Source organism: Canis aureus, chromosome 7, assembly GCF_053574225.1.
Source record: "Canis aureus isolate CA01 chromosome 7, VMU_Caureus_v.1.0, whole genome shotgun sequence".
Taxonomy (NCBI): Eukaryota; Metazoa; Chordata; class Mammalia; order Carnivora; family Canidae; genus Canis; species Canis aureus.
In genome coordinates, this window is record NC_135617.1 from 52,244,616 (window position 1) to 52,268,795 (window position 24,180).

A 24,180-nucleotide genomic window follows, 5' to 3' on the forward strand; every position below is an offset into this window, starting at 1 on the left:
TGTCATGGATTCTTTGATTAAAAAATTCTCATAACAGCTGTCATATACTTTGTCCAGAAGAGTGAAGTAGAAATTTTCAGATGACATTTTTAGTTAGACAAAAATAGTCTTTCTTTTGTATTTTGCTAGATTTCTGATCCACAGCCTGAAAGATTGATTCTTTCTTTCTTTTATTCTTTCTCTTTTGGTACAGAACCATTTTCCTCAGGTAATCAGTTTTTTTCCTGCTCACTTATGGAAATTATATTTATTTTATGTATAATATAGGACATCTGTGTTCCAGGAGCTGGGTTAAGATAAACAAGCCAGATATAGTATTTGCCCAATGAGGGGTGACTGTAGTGACATACACACACACAAAAATAGGTAATTCTAATCCAAAGTCATACATACTTTGTATAACATGTTCCTAGGGCTGTTGTAACAAGTGACCAAAAATTTAGTGGATGAAAAATGCAAAATGTATTCCCTCACAGTTCTGGAGGCTCTTTGTGTGAAAGGAAGATATGAGCAGAGCCATACTCTTTCTGAAGGCATTAGGGAAGGATCCTTCCTTGCCTCTTAGCTTCTGATGGTTGCTGGCAGTGCTTGGCATTTCTTGGCTTGTAGATGCATAACTCCAATCTCTGTCTCTGTTGCCATATGGCATAAACGTGTGTGTGTGTGTGTGTGTGTGTGTCTGTCCAAATTTCCCTCTTCTTCTAGGGAACACCAGTAATCAAATCTAGGCTCACCGTAATCCAGTATGACATCATCTTAACTTACTACAACTGCAAAGACCCTATTTCCAGATAAAATCACATTCACAGGTACCCAGGGTTAAGACATCAACCTATCCTTTCTGGGGGACACAATTTAATCTATAACTTCATACTAGGGCACGAGATAATGCTGAACATGAACCTAATCAGGACACCCTTGTTTGAATCTGCGAGTCATTCATGGTCTGTCATGAAGGGTAGTTTGGATTTTGTTCTAAGGAAAATAGGGGGCCACTGAAGTGCAGCCATATACCCTGCTTACCCAGCCTGATACACATATAATAAAATCACATCTTTTAAATGTTTGCTTTAAGTCACTCAAGCATCCATCTTAGAACTGCAAGAATGGTTCTTGCCCCCAGCAATCTCTTTTGCAATGCTAAATCCAACAACCTAGGAGCTTTTGTCCATTCAAGGAGTCACCCGACCTGAGACTGATGAAAAATCCCAGGAGTCCTCTGCTGCAGTACCTGTTCTTTGCTGCCCCTTCTGCCATGTGGAGTTCCTGTTGTCCCAAAGACTGCCTGATCTGAGACAGTTTGGTTGAAACACTGGCCACCATTCGTCCGCCTCGGCAGCAGCATCCTCTTTCTATGTGACCTCAGAGAAAAAGATGTGGGGGTCTCTCTCCCTGCTGTTACTTAGGCCTGGGATCCCTAACCTTACAGGGAGATATATGGTCCTCCCCGCCGCCCGCCCCCCCCCCCCCCCCCCCCCCCCGGCATGTTGCTATGCAGGAGACGCTGGGATGGTGAGTGATGTCTAGCCTCAACTAACTACTGTGCCTATAACTTGGGTTCCCCCAAAACATGTAGGATCAATGGGGCTGAGCCCAGGGCCCTAGCCCTGACTGCCCATTTTCACAGTGTGAACTTCCCCACAGTTGCATAGTGTGGGGCAGACACATACACAGGCCACATGCCTTGGGTCCTTTATGTTTACCCAGTATCAGGTCAATTCAGCCCAAGCAAGATGTGCCAAGTTGTCCTCTCAGGAGGCCCCCACTTCCCCTTGCATTTACCTGTTCTGTATCTAACACTGGAGTCCTCAAGGTGTTTATGAGGTGAAGGGGCCTTTGTTATCCATCCTTCAAACAATATATTCTTATACCTTTGTTCCAGAACAGAGGTTCTCAACCTCATCACATCTAGCCCTTCCCAATTTAGAACATACGTTATAATCCCTTTTTATTGTCTTGAAGTGAACTCAGTAAGATTTACCCCATTATGACTGGTGCTCTGAGTACATGAAAACTAAGATATCACCTCATCTCAAAAAGGGTGGCTGAGGAGAGGTTAGTGAAGTGCCTATTTACAAAGCTGGAGTAGTATTAAGATACCTCAAGGGATGGTGATACACCTGGGTTAGCCACAGGGGGAGGCCTCTACCTCCCCTACTCTCAATGGAACAAGGGCAAAAAGCAGTAGAGGAACCCAGGAATGTGCCGAGTCACAGGTGCAGGAAAGAGCCACCTTGATAGAGTAGATGGCCTTCACTGTCACTGAAACGGCCCAGAACACAGAGATAATTAGTAAAAATCACAAATGACTGGAAACTATCACAATGATTTCTGACTGGCTTGGACTATCACTTTTTCAATGCCATATGCAGTTTAGTTAGAAAGTAAAAAGAAATATTATTCATTCTCAGTATATATCCTGACATATACTAATTTTTATTTACTATGCAGATGTCAAGTATTTTGAATATCACTCCTGGGTAATCTGTGATATTAAAGGACAAAAATACGTGTTACAAAATAATTTACATCTGGTATTTGACCCTTATACTACCCACCGTTTCTATGGAGAGATTATACAGATAAATTGAAATGAAAATAAATATTAATTTCTCTGTCCTAGGGCAATTGGGTCAAGATTTGAGCTGTTATACATGGCAACTTGCCAAATTTCCAATATCTTCTTGAAGAAAAAGTATGTACTAGAAATGTTTTGCCAACCCAAACTGGTTGGACCAGGTTTTCATGAGTCAGCACAACCTTTATCTATGTTATATTTGATCCACTTTGCTTCCTATTTTTCTCTCAAAAGCTTTGCTAACCTCCTGTCTGCACCCAACAGCTTTTTGAAAATATTTGTCCTTTGGAAATTTTGACATAATTGTGATATTCTAAGTCAACAAGCCAGCCAAGGATACCTGGTAGAAAAAAAAATGTAGACTCTGACCTTGGAAATTGATGAAATATTCTTAAGAATTATGACCTAATAAATCATACTTAAATAGCTTTATTCTTTGTTTCATTTGGTAAATGTTTACTGAGCACCTATTTTGTTCCCTGAATTTTTCTACGCAGGGAGGATGCCATGGTACTTATAAGAGCATTTTCCTGTGTAGACAATGAGTTAAAAAACAAATCAATGAGAAAATTATTAGTGGTGAGTGCTAAGGGGAAAATAAAACAGAGTAGGGTGATGGAGAGTTTTTAGGGTGGCAGTGGGCAAGTGGTTAATTTAAAATGACTGGTCACAGAAGACTAAGTCCAAGTGTGTGGGCCGCCACGGACTAGCTAGAGTTACTAACCCAAACTAGGCCCGGACTTGCGTCCCTCATTCACTCAAAAGGCTCGGGAGCCTAAAGGGTGAATAGTTGGTAGACGCTTGAGAAAGGGCTTGAGCAACGGTTTTCAGAGCTCGCTTCTACAGTGATCGCCCACATAACACAATAGATACAATTTATTCTGGCCTGCTCATAAACTTAAATAGGGGTCTGTGCTGTCCTTGCTGGTCTGTTAACCATGTATAATGTTCCTTCGAGGTACATACACCTGGAGCAACAAGCTTATCTATTAACCAGGACCCTAAATCTTCTGGCGCCTGTGGGTTTGTCTTGCATGCTGATAAAGGGAAAGCTTGGAGGGATTCACAAATATGCTAAGAATGGACATTTCCTTATCTTTGTTTTGCTTATGCTACATAATGCTGTAGAACCTTGAATAAAGCTGACACTGCTTGGACATCATCCACTGTGTCCCTCCTGTCCCCATCTCTTTACTTTTCTTTTATTTTCCTCATCCCCTTATCCTCAGGACCCTGATCGTGTTGCCGCAGAGCGCGTAACACAAGTGACAGGAAGAAGCCAAGCATGAGAAGATCCAAGGCAACAGGGTGCTAACTAGAGGTACTAATGAGGACAAGGATCTTGGTCAAGAACAACTTTGGTGTGTTTTAGGCACAGTAGGCAAGCAGATGTTGCAGGAGCATGGTGAGAAAGTATTGGAAGATGAAGTCAGAGAGGTAAGCAAGGTCAGTTATTTATTGCAGTGCCTCGGTTATTTATTGCTGCATAATAAATCAGGCCAAAGGTTAGTGACTTAAAGCAACAAACATTTATTCTCTAGCACACTTTCTGAGGGTCAGGATCCCAGGAGCAACTTAGGTAGGTGATTCTGGGTCAGGATCTCTCAGGACGTTGTATGCCAAGCCATCAGCAGGGGTTGCAATTATCTGAAAGCTTCACTAAGGACAGGCAATCCACTTCCAAGATGGTTCCCTCACATGGCTGTTGGCAATGAGCCTCTCAGTCCCTTGTCATGTCTGCTTCTTCGTATAGCTGCTTGAGTATCTTCATGATAGATCAGCTAACTTCCCCCTAGAGCAAGCAATCCAAGGGAGAACAAGACAGAAACAGCAATGTCCTCTACAATCTATCATCCAGGGCCACACTTCTGATGATAGTGACCGATTGGAAACCCATGTAGGAAGAGAAAGCATTTGGAGAGGAGAAGGGAAGCAGAGTGGGAGCCAGTCAAGGAATCTGAGGAGGTGGTGTCCATGAAGTAGGGGAGAGCCAGGAAAGAGTAGCGTCCTGAAGGAGAGGAGCACGAGGACTGGAGAGTAAAGGGTGAATCTGGGGACAGGAGGCCACTGCTGGCCTTGATGAGCGCTGTGGAATGTGGGACAGAAGCCTGACCAGAGTGGGTTGAGGAGGAAATGGGAAGTGAGTAGAGACAACTGCTACTGATCACCCTTTTGCGAAGTTTTGCCCTAAGAAGGGCAGATGTGTGGGACAGTAGACTTTATCTGTGAACTAAAAAAGAAAGGGAATGTTAAACAGGTTGGGGTCGGCTTCATTTGTGATCGTGGGAAGTCACCTAAGAGCAGTGAGGCTGTGTACTACACAGTGACAGAGTTTCCTGAAGGCACTTAGGTTGTTGGCACCAGGAAGTTTCCGTTGCTCTGGAAAGTGTGCCATCTAGTGCTCAGCCATGGCAGCCGAGTCAGACTAACTTCTCAGAGTAGGTTGTTTCAAAACAATCTGTTTGCTGGAAAAGAAATCACTTTTTCCTGTAAATCTTAAATCTATGTTGGAAAACTGCCAAAATGGAAACTAGAAATTTCTGACTGAGAAGCCAAGTTGGAAAGTTTTCCATGCTTCCTTTCAACACCTTCTAGTTCATTCTTCTCATTTCTTTCTCTACCATCTCTTTTCCTTTGTCCATCAGTCCCATACTCAGTTTCCTTTTCCATTGTCCATTTCTATGATAAAGATCGGAGTGATGCTCCTACAAGCCAGCAGCTAGGGGACAGGCATGGAACAGATTCCCCTCACAGCCCTCAGAAGGAAACACCCTTGTTGACACCTTGATTGCAGACTTCTGGCCTCCAGAACTGTGAGAGAATAAATTTCTATTGTGTGAGCCACCCAGGTTGTGGTAATTAGTCGCCAATGGCCACAGAAAACGAGTGCAGCTACTTTGTGATAAATGAGAAGGAAAACACACAAAACATAGATGACTCTCAAAATAATGATATGGACTGGAAGAAACTAGACAAATCACAGCACTTATTGTATGCTTCTACTTACGCGAAATTCTAGAAATTGCAAACTAATTTTGCACGACCAAGCAGACCAGTGGTATGGGGAGCGACAGGAGGAAGGGATTGTAACAGGGCATCAGACCTGCTGTATTCAATCTACTGACTGTGGTGATGCTTTCATGGGGGATGCATATGTCAAAACTTATCCAACTGTACACTTGAATTATATGTTTTATTATAGGTCAGTTATGCCCCCAAATATGGTAATAATACTAATGGAGGCAAATAAAACCCCACAAATCTGTCCTGTAGATAGTCATTCTGGACAATTCATCTGCACGCCATGCTGCCTTGCCTGCCTCCCTGGCCTCTGGCATGTCGCCTTCTAATTACAAACTGACTGAAGTCTCTCCTGTCCTAACCCTCTTAGCCATCTACTTCTCCACCCCTCAGAAAAAAACCCAACAAACACTATAAAACAAATCAAAACAGTTCTCTATCTCTATCTGGTTTTCCCATTGGCTATATCCTTCCCACTTATTTCTCACTTCCAAAGCTTCAGACGTCTACATTCTAGCTACACTTCCTCTCACCAAAGGCCAAAGTGTTGAACTTTTGTTTCATAACCAATGAACTAACCACCACCTTAGTCCTATTGTTTCAAAGGTCTCTTCTCAGTTTCATCTTCTTTGACCTCTTTACTGTAAACACAAGCCCACCCTCCCTCTCCATCCACAACTTACTGCCAGAGCCTCCCTGCCCTCCACTAAGCTCTAGTTCTCATGTAATTTGGGGGCTCCCTTTGCTTATTTAGTGATTTATATGTCTTTCTTGCCACATGCTGTCACACTCATTGCTTCCAATCCTGCTTCGTTTCAAAAGGTCAAAATTAAAAAAAAAAAAAAAAAGGACAGAATTTTGGCGAAATGAATAATAAGTTATCAGTGACAGCCCTCCCTCCTCTGGAGCTCAGGCTTGTGAAGGATGCTACAGAAATGCTCCAGAGCCTGAGAGTGGGCATTGAATGCAGCATTTAATGGGGCAAGTTGGACGAGCCTCAAGAATGACATGATTGCTGTCCCACACTCTCTAAGTTCCTTTCCTTTTTATCTTGAAACGTCTCCACCGCTGTCTGCCAGTCCATCAAGGCCTTTTCCGTCATGACAACTTCACTGGTGAACTCAACAAATACTGGGCATTCCCACAAGCACCCCTGGATATGAATGTTTCTTTCCATTCTGTTCCTACGTCCCCAGGTTATAGTTTCCTCACCCTAGCACTGGGGAAAGTGTACAGGGCGGTGGTAGTAGTTAGTAGAGGAGAAACATTTCCTACTCAGTAGGAAGGCTGCTATTAGGCTTTGTAGGTGAAGGCTGGGCCCCATGCACAGAGATGGGGAAACATGGAAGTTGATTGAAATTCTGTTGTTAAATAATCCAGTCATGAAATGGGCAGAAGACACGAACAGAAATTTCTCCAAAGAAGACCTATACAAGGCCAACAAGCACATGAAAAAATGCTTTACACCACTTGCTATCAGGGAAATACAAATCAAATCTACAATGAGATACCACTTCACACCGGTGAGAATGGCGAGAATTAACAAGACAGGAAACAACAAATGTTGGCGAGGTTGTGGAGAAAGGGGAACCCTCTTGTCTGTTGGTGGGAATGCAAGCTGGTACAGCCTCTCTGGAAAACAGTATAGAGGTTCCTCAAGAAGTTAAAAATAGAGCTACTCTATAATTGAGCAATTGCACTACTGGGTATTTACCCCACAGATACTGATGTAGTGAAACAATGGGACACTTGCACCCCAATGTCCATAGTAGCATTGTCCACAACAGCCAAACTATGGAAGTAGCTGGGATGTCCTTCAACAGATGAATGGAGAAAGAAGATGTGGTGTATATATACAATGGAATATTACTCAGCCATCAGAAAGGATGAATAGCTACCATTTACTTCGATGTGGATGGAACTGGAGGGTATTATGCTGAGTGAAATAAATCAATCAGAGAGAAACAACTATATGCTTTCACTTCTATGTAGAATATAATAAATAGTGTAAGAGACCATAAGGGAAAGGGAGGGAACTTAGCAGGGAAAAATTAGAGAGAAAGACAAACCATGAGAGGTTCCTAACTCTGGGAAACAAACAAAGGATTGCAGAAGGGGATGGGTGGAGGGATGGGGTGACTGGGTGACTGGCACTAAGGAGGACACATGATGGGATGAGCGTTGGGTGTTATACTATATGTTGGCAAATTGAATTTTAAAAATATTTAAAAAAAGAAATTCTGTTGTTATACCATCCTGACAGTGTTGTCTTACCTCAAGGCTTAACCATACTTTTTTTGAGGTTGCCCTGGATACCAGTTGTTCCGGTATTATTGTGAGAAAATGAGGAAGGAAGAATCAAGTAGCATACTTAGCAGCCATCTTACCCTCAAGACATCTAATCTCCCTATTTTAGAAGCATAATGGCAGGGATCCAGAGATATTGGGGTTTGTCTAGGGTCACAGGGTTGGTCAATGGTAGGATCAGCCTATAGGCCAGATCTCCTGACATAGGCCAAAGCCTCTCCCACCTATTCACTGATCCAGGAAATATCTTTTGAATCCTAATATGAGATGTTGCAAGGGTACAGAGATATGGGGATGAGAAAGAGAGACAAAGGTCTTTGACTTCAAGGAGTTTACATTTTAGTGAGAGGAGATAGGCCACAAACAAACAAATAAATAAGTATCACAGTTATAACCTGTTATAAGGATATGAGGAAAATTGAACAGGAATTACACCAGAGAGTCGCTTGTGGGGGGGGGGGCAGATAAGGGGAGAGCTTTGTTTTATATTTTTCCAGCATGATGGAGGTATAATTGACAAATAAAATGGTAAGATATTTAAAGTATACAATGTGATGTTTGATATTCATAAATATTGGGAGGGGATTTCCCTTGAGTTAATTGACTCACCCATCACGTCACATATCTACTTTTTTTTTTGTTTTTTGTTTGTTTTTGTGAGAACATTTAAGTTCTACTTTCTTAGCAAGCTTCAATTATGCAATAGTGCTATCTACCTATAGTTGCCATGTTATACACTGGATCCTCATACACCGTTCATCTTCTGGGTAAAAGTTAGTACACTTTTACCAACAAGGGCTCTACTTTAGATGGATGGTGAGGGAAGCCCACTCTGGGGAAATGGCCTTTAAGGTGAGACACACAAAGTGAGAAGAAACCGGGCAAGCAAGGAGATGGGCAGAGGGATTCTAGACAGATGGGCACCTGGTGACTCAGTTGATTAAGCGTCTGACTCTTGATTTCTGCTCAGGTCATGATCTCAGGGTCATAAGATCCAGCCCTGCATTGGACCAGTGGAGACCGTTTAAGAATCTCTCTCTCTCATTCCTGAAAAAAGAATCTCTTTCTCTCCCCCTGTACCCTTCCTTCCCAACTCACACTTTTACACTCTCTCTCTCTAAAGAAGAGAGACAGGAGTTCCAGACTGAGGAACCAGCATCCTCAAAGCACTTCAGGTGGGAAAGTGTGCAGCGTCTTAAGTACCCCAAGCTAGAAGAGGCTCAGCTGCAAAGTGGGGGATAGCTATATGACCTGAGATGGGGTGGCAGATAGCAAATGACACACTCCTACCAGTCCTATCAAGGAATTTGGATTTTATCCTGATGAAATGGGAATCCAATGTCTGGCTTTTTTCCATAAGATTTTGCCCAGACAATATAGTATTTTAGGAGATATAATTTCATGTTATAGGTATTTGAAAACATAACTTGAACTATAGATGAAAAACTCATCTGCTTTCACACCAAAAAAAAAAAAAAAAAAAAAGGAGGACAAGAAAACTAAAACCAAATCATAGTGTGTGGATTTGCCAAACTAAATTAAACTACCTTTCTGGAGGGACGCCTGGGTGGCTCAGCAGTTGAGCGTCTGCCTACGGCTCAGGGCATGATCCTGGGGTCCTGGGATCGAGTCTCACATTGGGCTCCCTGCTGGGAGTCTGCTTCTCCCTTTGCCGGTGTCTCTGCCTCTCTCTCTGTGTCTCATGAATAAATAAATAAATAAAATCCTAAAAAAAAAAAAAACAAACCCTACCTTTCTGGAGTTTAGTGGATAAGTATGTTGGTATGATTTATTAAATTGTAAACAAAATAAATAAATAAAAAAGAATTAAAATGTAATGGCCTTTTTATTTTTTTAAAGAGTTTACTTATTTATTCATGAGACACACACACACACACACACACAGAGGCAGAGACACAGGCAGAGGGAGAAGCGGGCTCCATGCAGGGAGCCCGATGTGGGTCTCTGGGATCACGCCCTGAGCCAAAGGCATATGCTCAACCTCTGAGCCACCCAGGTGTCCCTGTAATGACCTTTTAAAAAAGGATGAGGCCAGCTAACCACGCTACTGTTTGCTGGGTGTAACTCACTGACAAGGTAAGAGTGAACCAAAACATTTCAACAGAATCATTTAAAAATATCAGGAAGCTTCTAACTTAAACCTACGAAATCATTTCAAAACCAAAAGGAGCCTTGTAATGGAATAATTGCTTCTAATATTGTTTTATAAATTAATACTTTTATGCTAAGCTTTCTTTTTTTTTTTTTTTCTAAGCTTTCTTTTTTAAATATTTTATTTATTTATTTGACACAGAGAGAGCGAGAGCACAAGCAAGGGGAGATGCAGAGAGAGACGGAGAAGTAGACTTTGCTGAGCAGGAAGCTGGACATGGGGCTCCATCCCAGGACCCCAGGATCATGACCTGAGCTGAAGACAGATGCTTACCCGACTGAGTCACCCAGGCACCCCTATGTAAGCTTTCTTGAAACAAAGATTCCAGTACAAGATTGTGTTTGCACATACACTGCATGCATATACACATATGTAAGGAAAACATGTACTAAATGCTAATGGGCTGAATTGTACTGAATTGTGAAGTTCCATGTTTTAAGGTTGTTTGACAACTTAAAAACATGAGATGAATATCGAAGAAATACTTGATTTTGCTTAAACGTTTTCCAATATAGTTTAAATTAATTAACTTGTTTGCTTATCTGGCTATCATCTGATTATTTTACAAAGCCTCCTTTTCTACTATTCATAACAATTTAGTTCCTAGAACCAAGCCATCCTCTGGCATCAATACTGAAGCACAGACTCTTTCAAAGCAGACCAACATGTGCCAGGATAGTATCTATATGGAAGCAAAACAAACTTCCCTTTATGTCATCAGCAGGACATAAAAATTTTCCATAAACCAGAAAATATGCATCCAATTCCCATAGACACATGAAGATGTACTGTGCACTAGGCTTCTAGCTTGACTTTTATAGAGGGGAACATCCTTACTCTTTCTTTTAGATTACCTAGGAATCAATGTTACTAAAAATCTGGTTTCAGAAAACAAAGCAGAACAGGGGCATGATGCCAAGATAATTAGAAATAGAATACCAGAATGCTAGACTGAGGATCAAGGAAAAAGACGTGCCATTACTAGTCTGTTTAATTCCTTTTAATCTTACGCCCTTTACACAACGGGTTACTCCTTTAATTTTTTTTTTAATTTCAGATGTCCTCTTGAAAGCTGTTAAATTATCTACTTGGCAGGGTTATCTGCCTAATGATGTTCTTCTAGCTAGAATGAAATAAATGCACAATAATTGCTTCTAATCCCTTTTTTTCCTGCAAATAGGTTGAGGAGTATTGTGATCAGTGCTCTTGGAAACTATTGAGCCTTCTGACAATTTCCCTTGACTTTCAAAAAAAAAAAAAAACAGATTTGGAAATGTTATGAAAGGAAAGAAGACAGCTGGAAAAAGTTGGTGGAAGATATTTTGTTTGGAAATCTATTTGGGGTCATTTATAGGAGGAAGTTCAGTACTTGCTCTTAAGCAAACAAGTTCAGTTGTTAAAATCCAGCAATTATGCTACAGTGTGTTTTATATACGTGTAAGTCACAGATACTTAAGATATACCTTTTTTTTTCTGCTTATAATAAAGTTATAGCTTTAACGAAAGCCCCAATTACAATTCAAATAATTTAAAATGGGTTAACCATATTGATTTAGTTATATTTGCCATATACTCTTGTTACTCTCTCACCTCAAATTAGTATGTATAGTTGACACAAGTAGACGGGGAACTTAACATTATATGTTACACAATCGGGGGCTCTCCCAGCTGTTACCCTAGCCCTTCTCTGCTTTCTTTTTTTCTCTAAGGTATGGTTTTCTCTATTAAGTCTCAGATAAGCTGTGCCCCAGGTCAAGTACTCATTAATGTCACAGTCTTCAGCTGGGGGACAGGTGGGCAGGTAAGTTGGGGGCAGAGGCCTTCCACATCCTCCCAAAAAGGGGAGGGAGCAGGATAATGGGGGAGCCCTGTGCTGGTCTAGTCAACTCCTGGGGGGTGGGGGTGACCCAGGAAACCCCAGGTTCAGAATGCTGAGGATGCCCCCACTTGGGGGAAACCAAGGCTTTGCCTGTCCAAGTAGGGTCCAGAAAAAACAGAGGGGACAAGAGCTTGTGCCCCAGGCTTATGGGTTTCTGGGAACCACCCCCAAAAGTGAATGCTTATGGTGGGGAGGGTCTGGACGGGGCCCCCTTGGCAGTCTTGCTGGGAGTTGGGGTGGCAGGCCCTGTGGACAGCCGGTAAAGTTCTGGGTGGCTTAGGTCCTCCCCAGCTCAGGCTCCTACCTGTGCTCATCAGAGCCTCCCTGGCATATGACCCAAGGTCACCCATTGGCCTCCACTCTACAGGAACTAGCCCAGAGCTGATGGAACCAGAGATCATTGACCATAATATTTAGCCCCAGGTCCTCATGGGGGCCTCCCCAGGCTCCATGAACTCAGCCTCTCTCACAGCTCCCCAAGATGACATGAGACTCAGAAGCCCATTGTCCTGTGGGAGGCACCTGCTTTCTTCCACAGCTGTCCCACATCTGCTGTAGGTGAGACCAGATGGGAAGCTGGGTCAGCTCACAAGCTCCCCGGGCCTCAGACTTTTCAAGGGAAATTTTCAGAGTAGATACTGTAGGGTGGAGATCCAGGTGAGCCAGTTCACAAATTCAAGAGTGCATATATAGTTTTATATTTCTATAACTGAGTTTAATTTCTATTTTGAGCCTCATTCCACCAGGGATACAAACTAAATCTAGGCTGAGCATTCATCCCTGAAGCGGGAATGAGCACTGTTCCAAATCTCCTTGTGATTCAGAAGCCACCCCAGGGCCTTTAAAGCTTCAGTCCATTATGAATAATATCAGCTTTTGCTGAGCAATTAAAAATATTTTTATGATGGGAAATTTCATACATTTATGAAAATGAACAAATAATATAAAAAACTCATACTCATTGCCCAGCTGCAACAATTAGCAATAAAAGATCACTCATGTTACTGAGGCTTCCATCCATTCCCGCTCACAACTGGGTTAATTGGAAGCAAATCCCAATATTATACTATTTTTTCCATAAATACTTTGACATGATTCTCTGAAAGATATGGATTTTTTTGGCTCAGTGTAATATCCATGTATTATTTCCTAGTTTCTGTCGACCAGGAATCCATCTTTGCATTGATGGGATCCTGCGCTCAGAGTCTCTTAAGATCAAGATTCCTTCTGTAAAGCATTCCGTAATATCATTATAATACCTACAAAACTAACAGTAATTCCCTTATGTTAAATGTTTGTAGTTCAAATTCTCCCAGCATATCATCTATTTTTAAATTAATTGCTCTGTTAAGATCAGAATCCAAAAAAAGTTCCTATACATTGCATTTGTTTAAAGGATCTCTTAAGTCTCTTGAACCTATAGATTCCCCTGCATCTCTAATTTTCATGCAAATTTTAAAAATTCTTATCACCACAATATAAGAGTAGAGGGTTCTTTGGGAATATGTAAATTATTTGACCTGCAGGACCGTGCTTCTCAAGCTTCAGTGTGCATGTAAATCCCTGGGAATCTTAAAATGTAGATTCTAGAGGGTTTGGGGTGGAGCCTTTCCTAACAACTTCCCAGGTGATCCATATGTTGCTAGCATGGGGACCACTCTGAATGGCAAGCCTGTCCAGTTCCACATTATAGATTTTGTTGATTTTGCTAATTGCATCCCTGAAGTGTTCATCTGTTTCCTGTATCCCATAAATTGGTATCTTTAGGCTTGATTGAATTCCTGGTCAGTTGTTTTGGCAAGAATTCTTCACAGGCAGTGCTGTACACTTTCTATTACATGACATTGGGAAAACTGTCATGTCTGGTTGTCCCAATTTAGTGATGTTAGGTGTTTAGAGAAGTCAGCCTGGCCTCTCCATTCTAGAGACCTCTATCACTAATTTCAGCAGCTATTGATATAACCGTTGTCTAGATCTAGATCAGTGGTTCTTAATGCTGACTGCATATTAGAAAGATTCTAAAATACACTGGTGCCAGAGTCCTTTCCCAAATCAATGTGGGACAAGGGGGGGGGTGGCGGAGCAGGGGGGGCAGGGAACGGGGGTGGGGGGAGAGAGAGAGAGAGAAGGAGAGAGAGACTGAGATTGAACCACCAATGTGCACTCATGCACCTGTGTGTGTTTCAAGCACCTAATAGGATGATTCTAAAGTACCACATAGGGGGCTGAAAAGCCATAGGTCTAGATTACTTATTTTTCATTCTGGTTTCCCAAATGATAATATCCTCAATCTATCCTTTTCTCTTCATTTATTTTGCTGAGCTCTTAATGTGTAGAATTGTTTGTTTAAAAAGTGAGCCGGGTGATATGCTGCAAAGTAAATCAGGTCCCATTCCTAGCATGAATACGCTGACTCTCTACTCTGAAAGCCACTCCTGCCCCTCCATACAGCCTCCTGTGCTTCCAGGGACCCACTTCTCCAGGTACCTCAAGCTATTTTTGAATGTCCAGAGCCTGTCACCCCACCAAAGCTACTCCCCATGTCCCATAAGCCTTGAGTCTATCTTGGGGTGGTGCAGATAGGCTTTTAATTTCTATACTATTTTAACTTCTTCAAAGTGAGCAAGGGTTATGTTTCTTAAAAAAAGGCATTTTCATTTTCATTTTCAGAGGAAAAAGGATGAAAAGACCCAGTTTGCCTAACTCTGCACTTTTGCTTTAAATCCTAATGAGTCATTGAAAATCCTCTTGAATGCTGTCTCCAGGCTTCAGAGGACACCTCAAAGTACAGAGATTTACTTGGAAAGTGAAAAACATCAACCTCGCCTAATCTCTCCTGGTTTTGCCAGTCTGGGCTGTCAGTCTGTGCTGTGCTGGTAGGAGGAGGGAGGCGGATCTGTACAGATAAAAAGGAAAAAGATTGGGATGCTGGAAGCTCACCACCTGCTACGGGAGGAAGAGCTGGTCAGAGTCTTATTTTTGAATTCCTTCCATCTGTTTGGCTTCCTCACTTATCCTCTATTTTTAAAAATGTATCTGTTATCCAATTAAGCTTTGAGAACACCAATTTGTGATGATAAACTCCATTTGTGAGACAGAACACAGAACGCAGACATCCTTGGAGCTGAGGAACAGCTTTGACTTTGGGCACAAGTCCAGAGCTTTCTGGTTCACTTTACACTGCTCTGTATGTTTCTGTTTCTCTCCTGCTCTTTCTCTCTCTCTCATCAGTCTCTCTCCCTGTTGATTTGCAGGAATCCTTAAGCATGGCGGGAAAGCCCAAGCTTCACTACTTCAATGGACGAGGCAGAATGGAGTCCATCAGGTGGCTCTTGGCTGCAGCAGGAGTAGAGGTAAGACGCTGGATTTATTCATACTGTTTCATTTTTAAAAAAAAAGATTTGATTTATTTGTTTGAGAGAGAGAGAATTGAGTGGGGATGGGGGGGTGGGGAGGACGTGGGGAGTAGAGGAAGGGAGACCCTGGGATCATGACTTGAACCGAAGGCAGCCACTTAATGGACTGAGCCACCCAGGTGCCCTCATATTATTTTCATAATGGGGTCGTTGAGCACTTACTTAGAGAGCAGTTATAGGAAACTTCTCATATGATTCCTGAACAAAAAGCTGGTTTTGCCACCTGCTCTTTGGATACTCGGCTGTGAGGGAGGGAGTGAGTTCTTTTAAATAAGTGCCCAAGTATCGTGGAAACTGGTTGTGGGTACTGAGCTGACCCAAGGTGAAGCAAATAATAACAAACGAGGAAAGGAAGGGAGGAAGGGACTTGTTCTACCAAAGAGTTTCTTTCCATTTCGTCCTTGTCAGCCAAGTATTGGATTTGCTTAACTACATCTATCTCATGAATATTGAGAAACAAGGTGTTTTTTTTTTTAAGTGCATAGAAAAGTCTCATAGACACTGATGTTAGAACATATCATTCATTACCAAAAATATAACTATCCTATACTTTAATGAAGTTAAAAATTCTATTCTCAACATACTTAAAAGCTAAGTTATTGAAGTTTTTTTTAAAGATTTTATTTATTTATTCATGAGAGAGAGAGAGAGGCCGAGACACAGGCAGAGGGAGAAGCAGGCTCCATGCAGGGAGCCTGACATGGGACTCGATCCTCGGACCCCAGGATCACACCCTTGGGCTTGCACACAAGTGCGCTAAACTGCTGAGCCACCCAGGATCCCCGTTATTGAAGTTTATACCGACCTTTCAAAGATAAATATTTGTGTCTATATACACATTCATATATACACATTCACTGTGAATATAAAGCAATTAACCTCTTCTGTGACCCACAAATTTTTTTTTTTCCTAGTCACTCCTAAGTGGGTCTCTTAGATCCAAAGATGAAAGAACAGGGAGTTTTCTTCACATTTCTGTGGTTTAACATGAGAATAGCAAATAACCCCATTCACTTGATATTTGTTTAGATTCTCTACATTGTTTTGGCCCTGACAGAAGACATATGTTCATCTGTTCACTAGGAATGCAGATACCTTATATAAATGCAGCTTAGAACACAGTTTATTGTTTTTATTTTATTTATTTTATTTTTATTATTTTTATTTTTTTAAATTTATTTATGATAGTCACACACAGAGAGAGAGAGAGGGGCAGAGACACAGGCAGAGGGAGAAGCAGGCTCCATGCACTGGGAGCCCGACGTGGGATTCGATCTTGGGTCTCCAGGATCGCGCCCTGGGCCAAAGGCAGGTGCCAAACCGCTGCGCCACCCAGGGATCCCTATTGTTTTTAAATATTTTGTGAAACATACTATTTTACAGTATCTGGTGGTACCAAGGCTTGAAGACATTTCAGGAGAATAGAACAGATGTTTTATACTAGAATCTAAAGAAACCTATAAAGCTGCTTCCCAGGAAAAAGCCTGATGTACATAGAATTGTAGGGTCTCCAAGAAGCCACAAAATACATAACATATCCTAGGCCCCCAGATTAAGAATTTCTGCTATAATAAAGCAACAAATTCTTGTGGACAAAGTTCATTATCACTTTTTTCAAAAATTCCTTTATTATGAATTATTTAAAATTTGAAGATATGTAAAGTTTAAAGAATGCTTGCTTTGGCAGAACATATAATAAAGTATGAAGAATATTCTAATAAACACACATGATGCCACTATATGGAATGAGTATTATTATTTTGTCATATTTGCCTTAAGTCTTAAAAAAACATATGGGCTATGGGCATTTTTTTTTAAAGATTTTATTTATTTATTCATGAGACACACACACACACACAGAGAGAGAGAGAGAGAGAGAGAGAGACAGGCAGAGGGAGGAGCAGGCTCCAAGCAGGGAGCCCGACGCGGGACTCGATTCCGGGTCTCCAGGATCACGCCCCAGTGGAAGGCGGCACCAAACTGCTGAGCCACCCGGGCTGCCTTGGGCTATGGGTATTAATGTAATCTTCTTTTAAAAATAAAACATTAACATATAAAGCTAAAATTCAGTTGGACCATCACCCCCATGTCACATAAGTAACCCCTATCCTGTTAGTCCAGCCTTTATATTTTTATGTGTGTGCTCACCAACCATCGACTTGTGCGCCCTTTGAGATAATTTATATAAGTGGTTCCTTTGGTGAATCATTCTTTATTTTCCTCCTTACACTCCATATTATGTCTTTGAGATCCATCCATATTGAGACGGATAAATGACAGATGAATAAATGAAGGGAGTGGAGAATCAGAGTCATTCCTTTATTTTTATGTAGTGTTGATTTAACATTTGATCTGAATAAAATATGGTAAAACACACAGGAGATGATGTGAACCCAAAGCCCACATACCAAAAACACTCCAATTTCTTTGGAGGGGGCACTATTTTTAGTATCTAATAAAAAAATTGAACTTGTAGTTTCTTCTTCCAATGAGCTAATTTTTTCAAAACAGTAAAAGGCCAATTCTCCTTTCTGAGCCACATGAAGCTCCTTCCTGCATCTTCTGACTCCTCACAATTTTTATATTAGGGTTGGTATCCTCAAAGCTTCTTAGAGTTAGAAGAAAATTCTATAGTCAATATTTACCTTCTGTGCCTGATTTTTTCCTTTTGATATGAGTCATAGGAAATTTTCAGAAGTTAAATAATCATGCTCTAGCATCAGTGACTTTGCTAAAACAGCTGTGTTTTGTTTATCTTCAGAGCCCAGGGTTCTTGCACATTAAGCCTTCAAGCAAAAGATAAAATTGAAGGAAACACACCATTAAAAACAAAAACGTTCATGTGGGAAATCTTTGGTGTGTGATCTGGTCAAACTCAATCTAAACCTACCAGAAAATTCCTCGTGCAGTATATAGTCTGAGGAATTTTGCTGTAGCCCATGCCTTTGTTCCATGGCCACACCCAGACTATGAACTCCTGGGTGCTGCCCTCTCTCCAAGCTGCTCTCAGGGACCCACTTGGTAACACCTGGGCTGGAATTGGAGTTTGGGGCTGAGCTCTGAACTCTTGGAGCCTTGCCAAAGTAGACAGTTACCCTGGAGTTCCTGATGTGAGAAATTTGAGGAGAAATTGAAATCATAAACATATACTTTTTTTGCCCCATCACATTACATGAAAGTCATAAGCAATCTTTAAAAGTAAGGAAAAAGCGCTTTTTGGGAAGCGTTGTTTTATGTCTTAGTTAGTCCTATCTGTATCCTCAGATTTGATGTCAATTTGGGAATATGACTTCTTCCTATAAAGATTATTGAAATACAAATTACACATTTAGCAAAATGATAATATCTAAAATGTAGTGAGTTTGGAGATAAGGGATTCTAGCCCTGGTTCTTCCACTCTTTAGCTGGAGGACTTCAGGCAAGTCAATTAACCTCTCTGGGCTTTATAAGCATCACATGAAGGCTTGGAAAAGAAGAGCACCAAGAGTCGTAGTTAATGCTGGTCTTCAAGGTTTAGGAATAAGGATGATCAGACATCTTGGTTTAATAGTAAGTATCCAGGAACAGTACTAGGGAACCACGTTATCCGTATCTTTTCTTAATATTTTTTATCATTCCAAACTGTAAATGTAAAATTTTAAAATTATTTTTGTTACAGTGGGGGTAGAATAGAATCCTTGGGGAAAACACTGTTTTCCAATTACATGTTGGGGTTTTCCATCTCTAATCATGATAGAAATAATACAAAAAATTCATTGTGTTTAAATTTTATATTAAAATTATACTGTACAAAATGGCCATGTTCAGTCTGTGGATATATTCTAAGACTAAGTCTCTGGAAGGTAACTGGTAATAATGTAACAATAAAGCAGAAATCTAAGACAAAAAAATTGAAAGCTGCAAGAAATAAACTGTACCTTGATTCTTCTTTCCTTAATGCTACAAAGTATCTTTTGAGTTTATTCAGTTCTATTGTTAGATTGCTAATTTCTGAGATTTGCTGCAATTTAATTTTTCTGTGTCTAACCATCTTGGGTTTAAAAAGAGAATATATAATAGAATGATCAAAGTAACATTTGGTTGTTCTTGAACCCTGGAAACTAGGGACAACAAACACTACCCAAGGGAAAGTTCTGAGGAAAACAGTAATGGTGAGCCAAACATGAGTGTTGGTCTTCCTTTGATAGGATCTCATTTAAAACATGACAACATTATGAGTAGGTATTAGCTCCATTTTCACATTTTAGGAAACTGAAATTAGAAGAGAGTTATTTGTCTGAGCTAATAAAGGGAGTAGCCTGCAGTCAGATCTGAAAAGTCTACCTGGCAGGCTCCATCCACACAACAGGAGGTATCAATGTTACTCAATCAACTGAATTCAGTAAATCTTTTGCTTTAGTTTTATACAAAAACTTCCTTAGGTTCATAGAACCCAGAAAAGATCAGCGTGTGTTAAATAACTCCTTGAAACATTGGTTTCATTGGTAGTTAGGCATTATTCAACTTTTTCCATAATACCAAAAGTAATAATAACAAAAATAATAGCTACATATTCTTTTTTTTCATTTTTTAGTTTGAAGAGGAACTTTTTGAAACACGTGAAGAATTTGAGAAATTAATCCAAGGTGAGAAAAAAGCACACACACATTCAGTGGAGAAAATTAGCTAGACAGTGTCTATCAATATCTCTATGTCAGGAGGGCAGCACTTGGATCTTGCAACAAGCTTATGAATGCTCAAAGTAAGAGGAGTCCTGCCCTTGAGCTTCTAAATTGTAATCATTTCAGCACCGTCCCCTTGTTTCCTCAGCCCTAGGGATGATACTTTCCGCAGATGTCACCTTCATGATACTGTACTGTCCCTTTGTTGCCTCTCAGTTCTCCAGGACCTAGTTAACTTCTTTGTAACTTAGTATGGTTAAAGTAATTAACTAGTATGGTTCTATCTCCCAGCTAGACCCTGACTGATGTAATTAGGGAGAAAATGTTCTTCCAGTTAAACCTGGAGGCAAGAGTAGAAAAACCAGGATGTTCTTGCCATGGATTCAGTCCAGAGAGCTGATTCAACTTAAGGAAAAGTGGGAAAAGTGCCAGCTTTACTGTTGCCCTTTTGATGAAGAGTCAGAAAGACATAGGAAGAGAAGGCGGGAAGGATGGTGCAGAGAGAATGGAATTCTTTTAAATTAAACCATGGGCCTCTTAAGTTGCTGTTGATGTGTAACGCAAAGATTCCCTAGAAGACTGAAAAAATAAGCTCCAAACAAAGAGCTGTCACTCTGATGGGAGGCCACTGGGACTCTGGTTCACATAGGTGAGTGGCATGGAATGTGTGGAAAGTACATGGAGGCAAATTACAAGGAGTGCTTTGAATTTCAGGTTGAGGTTAAATATTATTGTCTTATAGGTGAGGATGTGGAGGAAAAGGAACCCTCATGCACTGTTGGTGGGAATGCAGATTGGTGCAGCCACTCTGGAGAACAGTATGGAGGTTCCTCAAAAAGTTAAAAATAGGACTAACCTATGATCCACTATTGGATATTTATCCAAAGAATATGAAAACACTAATTCGAAGAGATATTTGCACTTATGTTTATTGCAGCATTATTTACAACAGCCAAATGATAGAAGCTGCCCAAGTGTCCATTGATAGATGAATGGATAAAGATGTGCTATACACACACACACACACACACACACACACAGAGAGACACACACACACACACACACACACACACCTCTGGAATATTACTCAGTCATAAAAGATAATAAAACCTTGTTATTTGCAATGACATGGATGGACATAGAGGGTATAATACTAAGCAAAATTAGCTAGTCAGAGAAAGGCACATGCCATATGATTTCACTCATATGTAGAATTCAAGAAACAAAACAAATGAACAAAGAAAAAAGAGACAAACCAAAAACCAGACCCTTATCTATAGAGAACAAAGTGGGAGGTGGGTGGGGGATGGGTGAAATACATGATGGGGATTAAGAGTGCACTATCGTGATGAGCACTGAGTAATGTATAGACTTGTTGAATACACTACATTGTACACCTGGAACTAATAGAACACTATGTTAACTGTACAGGAATGAAAATAAAAAAAGTTTAACAACAAAAAAAGGAGGGATCATTTGAGGGTCATGTTAACAGCTAGGACATTACTATGATGGTTCAGAGGGAAAGAGTCTCACCAGCAGGGTGGCTACAGGAATGGAGACTAAGTGACGAGAAACAGACATTCTTGGCCAGAAAGAAAGCTTCTGTCTGTACCTTGTTGTATCTCCTGGAGGACACAGCCTCAAGTCTTGCACTCTACACATCTATCTGTGAATAAATACATAATTATTTCTCCTTGTGGATTAGTCTGTAAAATATTTTAATCATATTTAGTTACGTAGTCCCATTTTGTAGCACCTGAAGAGTTAAAAAAAACTCAGATGCTACCATTAGGGACAGTAAATAATCCAACTTTCCTTTGTACATTTAAAGGTGGAACTCTGATGTATGAACAAGTGCCCATGGTCGAAATTGATGGAATGAATTTGGTAGAAACGAGAGCCATCCTAAGATACTTAGCTGCAAAATACAACTTGTATGGAAGGAATATACAGGAACAAGCCTGGTAACAACAATTATTTTTTACTCAAACAAGCAAAAAACGAAAATCTAACCATTAGGCATGTTAGCAATTGTATGTAGTTCTTGATAGATTACCTGAAACTTCTTTTCTTGTTTTTTAACTTCTTATGGAAAATCTAACACACAAGGAGAGAGACTGGTAAAAAAAAAACCCTATGTACAGAGTTACTTTCAACAATTATCAATTCATGGCCAGTTACACAGTTTATTTCATTTTCTAATTCTCTATTTACAGAGAACAAAGCAAGGACAAAAACCAGTGAAGGAAATCTGCCTCTTCCTGATGAACTCTGTGTTTCGCTCCACTAGGTGGGAGTAAAGCACAGGGTAAATCACAAGAACAAACTCAAAATTTGGAGTGTGAACCTGTGAAATTGATTCAGGAAGTAGCCTTCCTGAGGAATAGCCACCTCCTCAGTCTCTGGCACACCAGATAGTCACCCAGTCTCCCAGACATTCTTCAGAAACATAACTAAAATTTTTAATGCAGTATAATTTTTGAAATAGAGTTTGTATTTTAAAATCTTTTTTTTTTGTATTTTAAAATCTTAACATAAGCTTTCTCATGCTTTCTAGCAGATTCTCATAGCCAAATTTCTGCTGATTGCATCTCTGCAGTGTAGTTTAACACGTTCCTCTGTCTCTGTATTTCCTGTCAATTGGTTGTAAGATATAGAAGTTTTATCAGACTCAAGTTCTTGTGGTTTTTGCAAGACTATTTCATAGGTATTGGTGCATTCCCTGATCAGGAAGCAAAAAATATCTGCTTGTCTATTTATGATGTTAACACCATTTGTGTTCAGTACTATCATTCCTTCTGCATTTATTATCTAGAATACTTCTATAAAGAAAAGTTTTTCTTCATCTACTCTCTGGTTATCTGGAGTACAATTTCCTCTAGGAAAGACATGATAGACCTTTGTTTACCAATTTTCCAAATGAGTTGGCTCACCTGCATCCTACAACATTGACCAATTAATTATTGTTATTATTCTAGTATCACTGTGATCTTGTCAATTTAAATATCTCTGAGGTGTTTCAATTCACTTCAGTTGTTACTCTTATTGATGCTCAAATTGTACTACTTTTGGCCAGTGGGAGTGAAGTGGCTCCTGGGAATGTTTGACCTTACCCTAGTTATCTCTCAAAATTTCCTTATTACCTGATAAAATGTGATAATCCATATTTATCTTGTACATCTCTTGTTCTAGACCTGAACTCAGCCATTTCTCTGAGGAGCTGTGGTTCCTTTTACTGCAAAATTGTTTTTAAGTACATCTTTCATAAAACTAATGTTTATAAATTGAAAATGAATTAAGAATTTTTATGGTGCCTTCACTGAGATATTGTTATGATACAACCTCATATGTTAGAGACTTTATTATTTAAAACTCTTGCAACTACAAAATCCCAACATAACCCTACTGTTGCTATTGCTCTGGCAATTTGTTGCTGTAGACACCATCTCTTACGGTTCTGTGAGTTGACAGGGGCCAGCTGGATGGCACTCTTCAAGAGTCTCTCATGTGGTTCTTCACTCATATATCTGGCACCTGGGTTAGGAGAATTGGAACAAATGGGCCTGGTGGGGTATGTCTTTCCTTCCACATGACATCTCCATGAGGACAGCTTGAGTTTCTATGAGGTGGCTGGCTTCCCTCAGAGCAAATGTGGAAGAGGACCAGGTGGAAACTGTAAGACTTCTTTTGACCTAGTCTTGGAAATCTTAGAACATTACTTCCCCACATTCTGTTGGTCACACAAGTCCTCAAGAACCATTCAAATTCAAGGGGAGAATGAGACTCATTCTCAATAGTAGAAGTAGCAACGAATTTGAGGCCATTTCAAGATACTTGTTGCTATTCTGGGTTAATGCTAAAAGAACTATGGCTCTGAAAGATTAAGAGACTCCCTTTGGACCAGGACAGGGTTTGCCAATGCCCAAACCAGTAGTCTTTTCACTATGGTGTCTTGTCTAACATAGTATCTATTTTTCGATTCATTCTGGCATAAAGATGTGAGTGGTGGCAAGGGGAACTGTTGAGTAACTTCTGTGCCTTCTTGAATTGTTCTAACTTTCAGAACCTTCAGTCCAGGTGGAGATATTGTTGCTGGCATAGAGGTTCCTAGTTATCTCTTCCCCAACATGTATAGACATGGG

The 24,180-nt window shown here is 40.5% G+C and overlaps 1 protein-coding gene across 4 annotated transcripts in view; it reads left to right on the forward strand.

The window, feature by feature from the left end:
* Window positions 1–99: 99 nt before the first annotated feature.
* Window positions 100–24,180, forward strand: part of LOC144317369 (glutathione S-transferase-like) — a 29,026-nt gene continuing 4,945 nt past the window's right edge. Inside the window, exons 1-5 of one of the 4 annotated variants that reach the window (XM_077903666.1) lie at window positions 100–4,015; window positions 10,221–10,379; window positions 15,213–15,311; window positions 19,948–19,999; window positions 21,870–22,002. In XM_077903666.1, the coding sequence (XP_077759792.1) occupies window positions 15,225–15,311; window positions 19,948–19,999; window positions 21,870–22,002 (272 nt within the window). In that variant the 5' untranslated portion in view covers window positions 100–4,015; window positions 10,221–10,379; window positions 15,213–15,224. Of the gene's footprint in view, window positions 4,016–10,220; window positions 10,380–11,759; window positions 11,881–14,724; window positions 14,923–14,996; window positions 15,146–15,212; window positions 15,312–19,947; window positions 20,000–21,869; window positions 22,003–24,180 lie in introns of those variants that run through there. The other 3 variants (XM_077903664.1, XM_077903665.1, XM_077903663.1) reach the window with 3 other exon arrangements.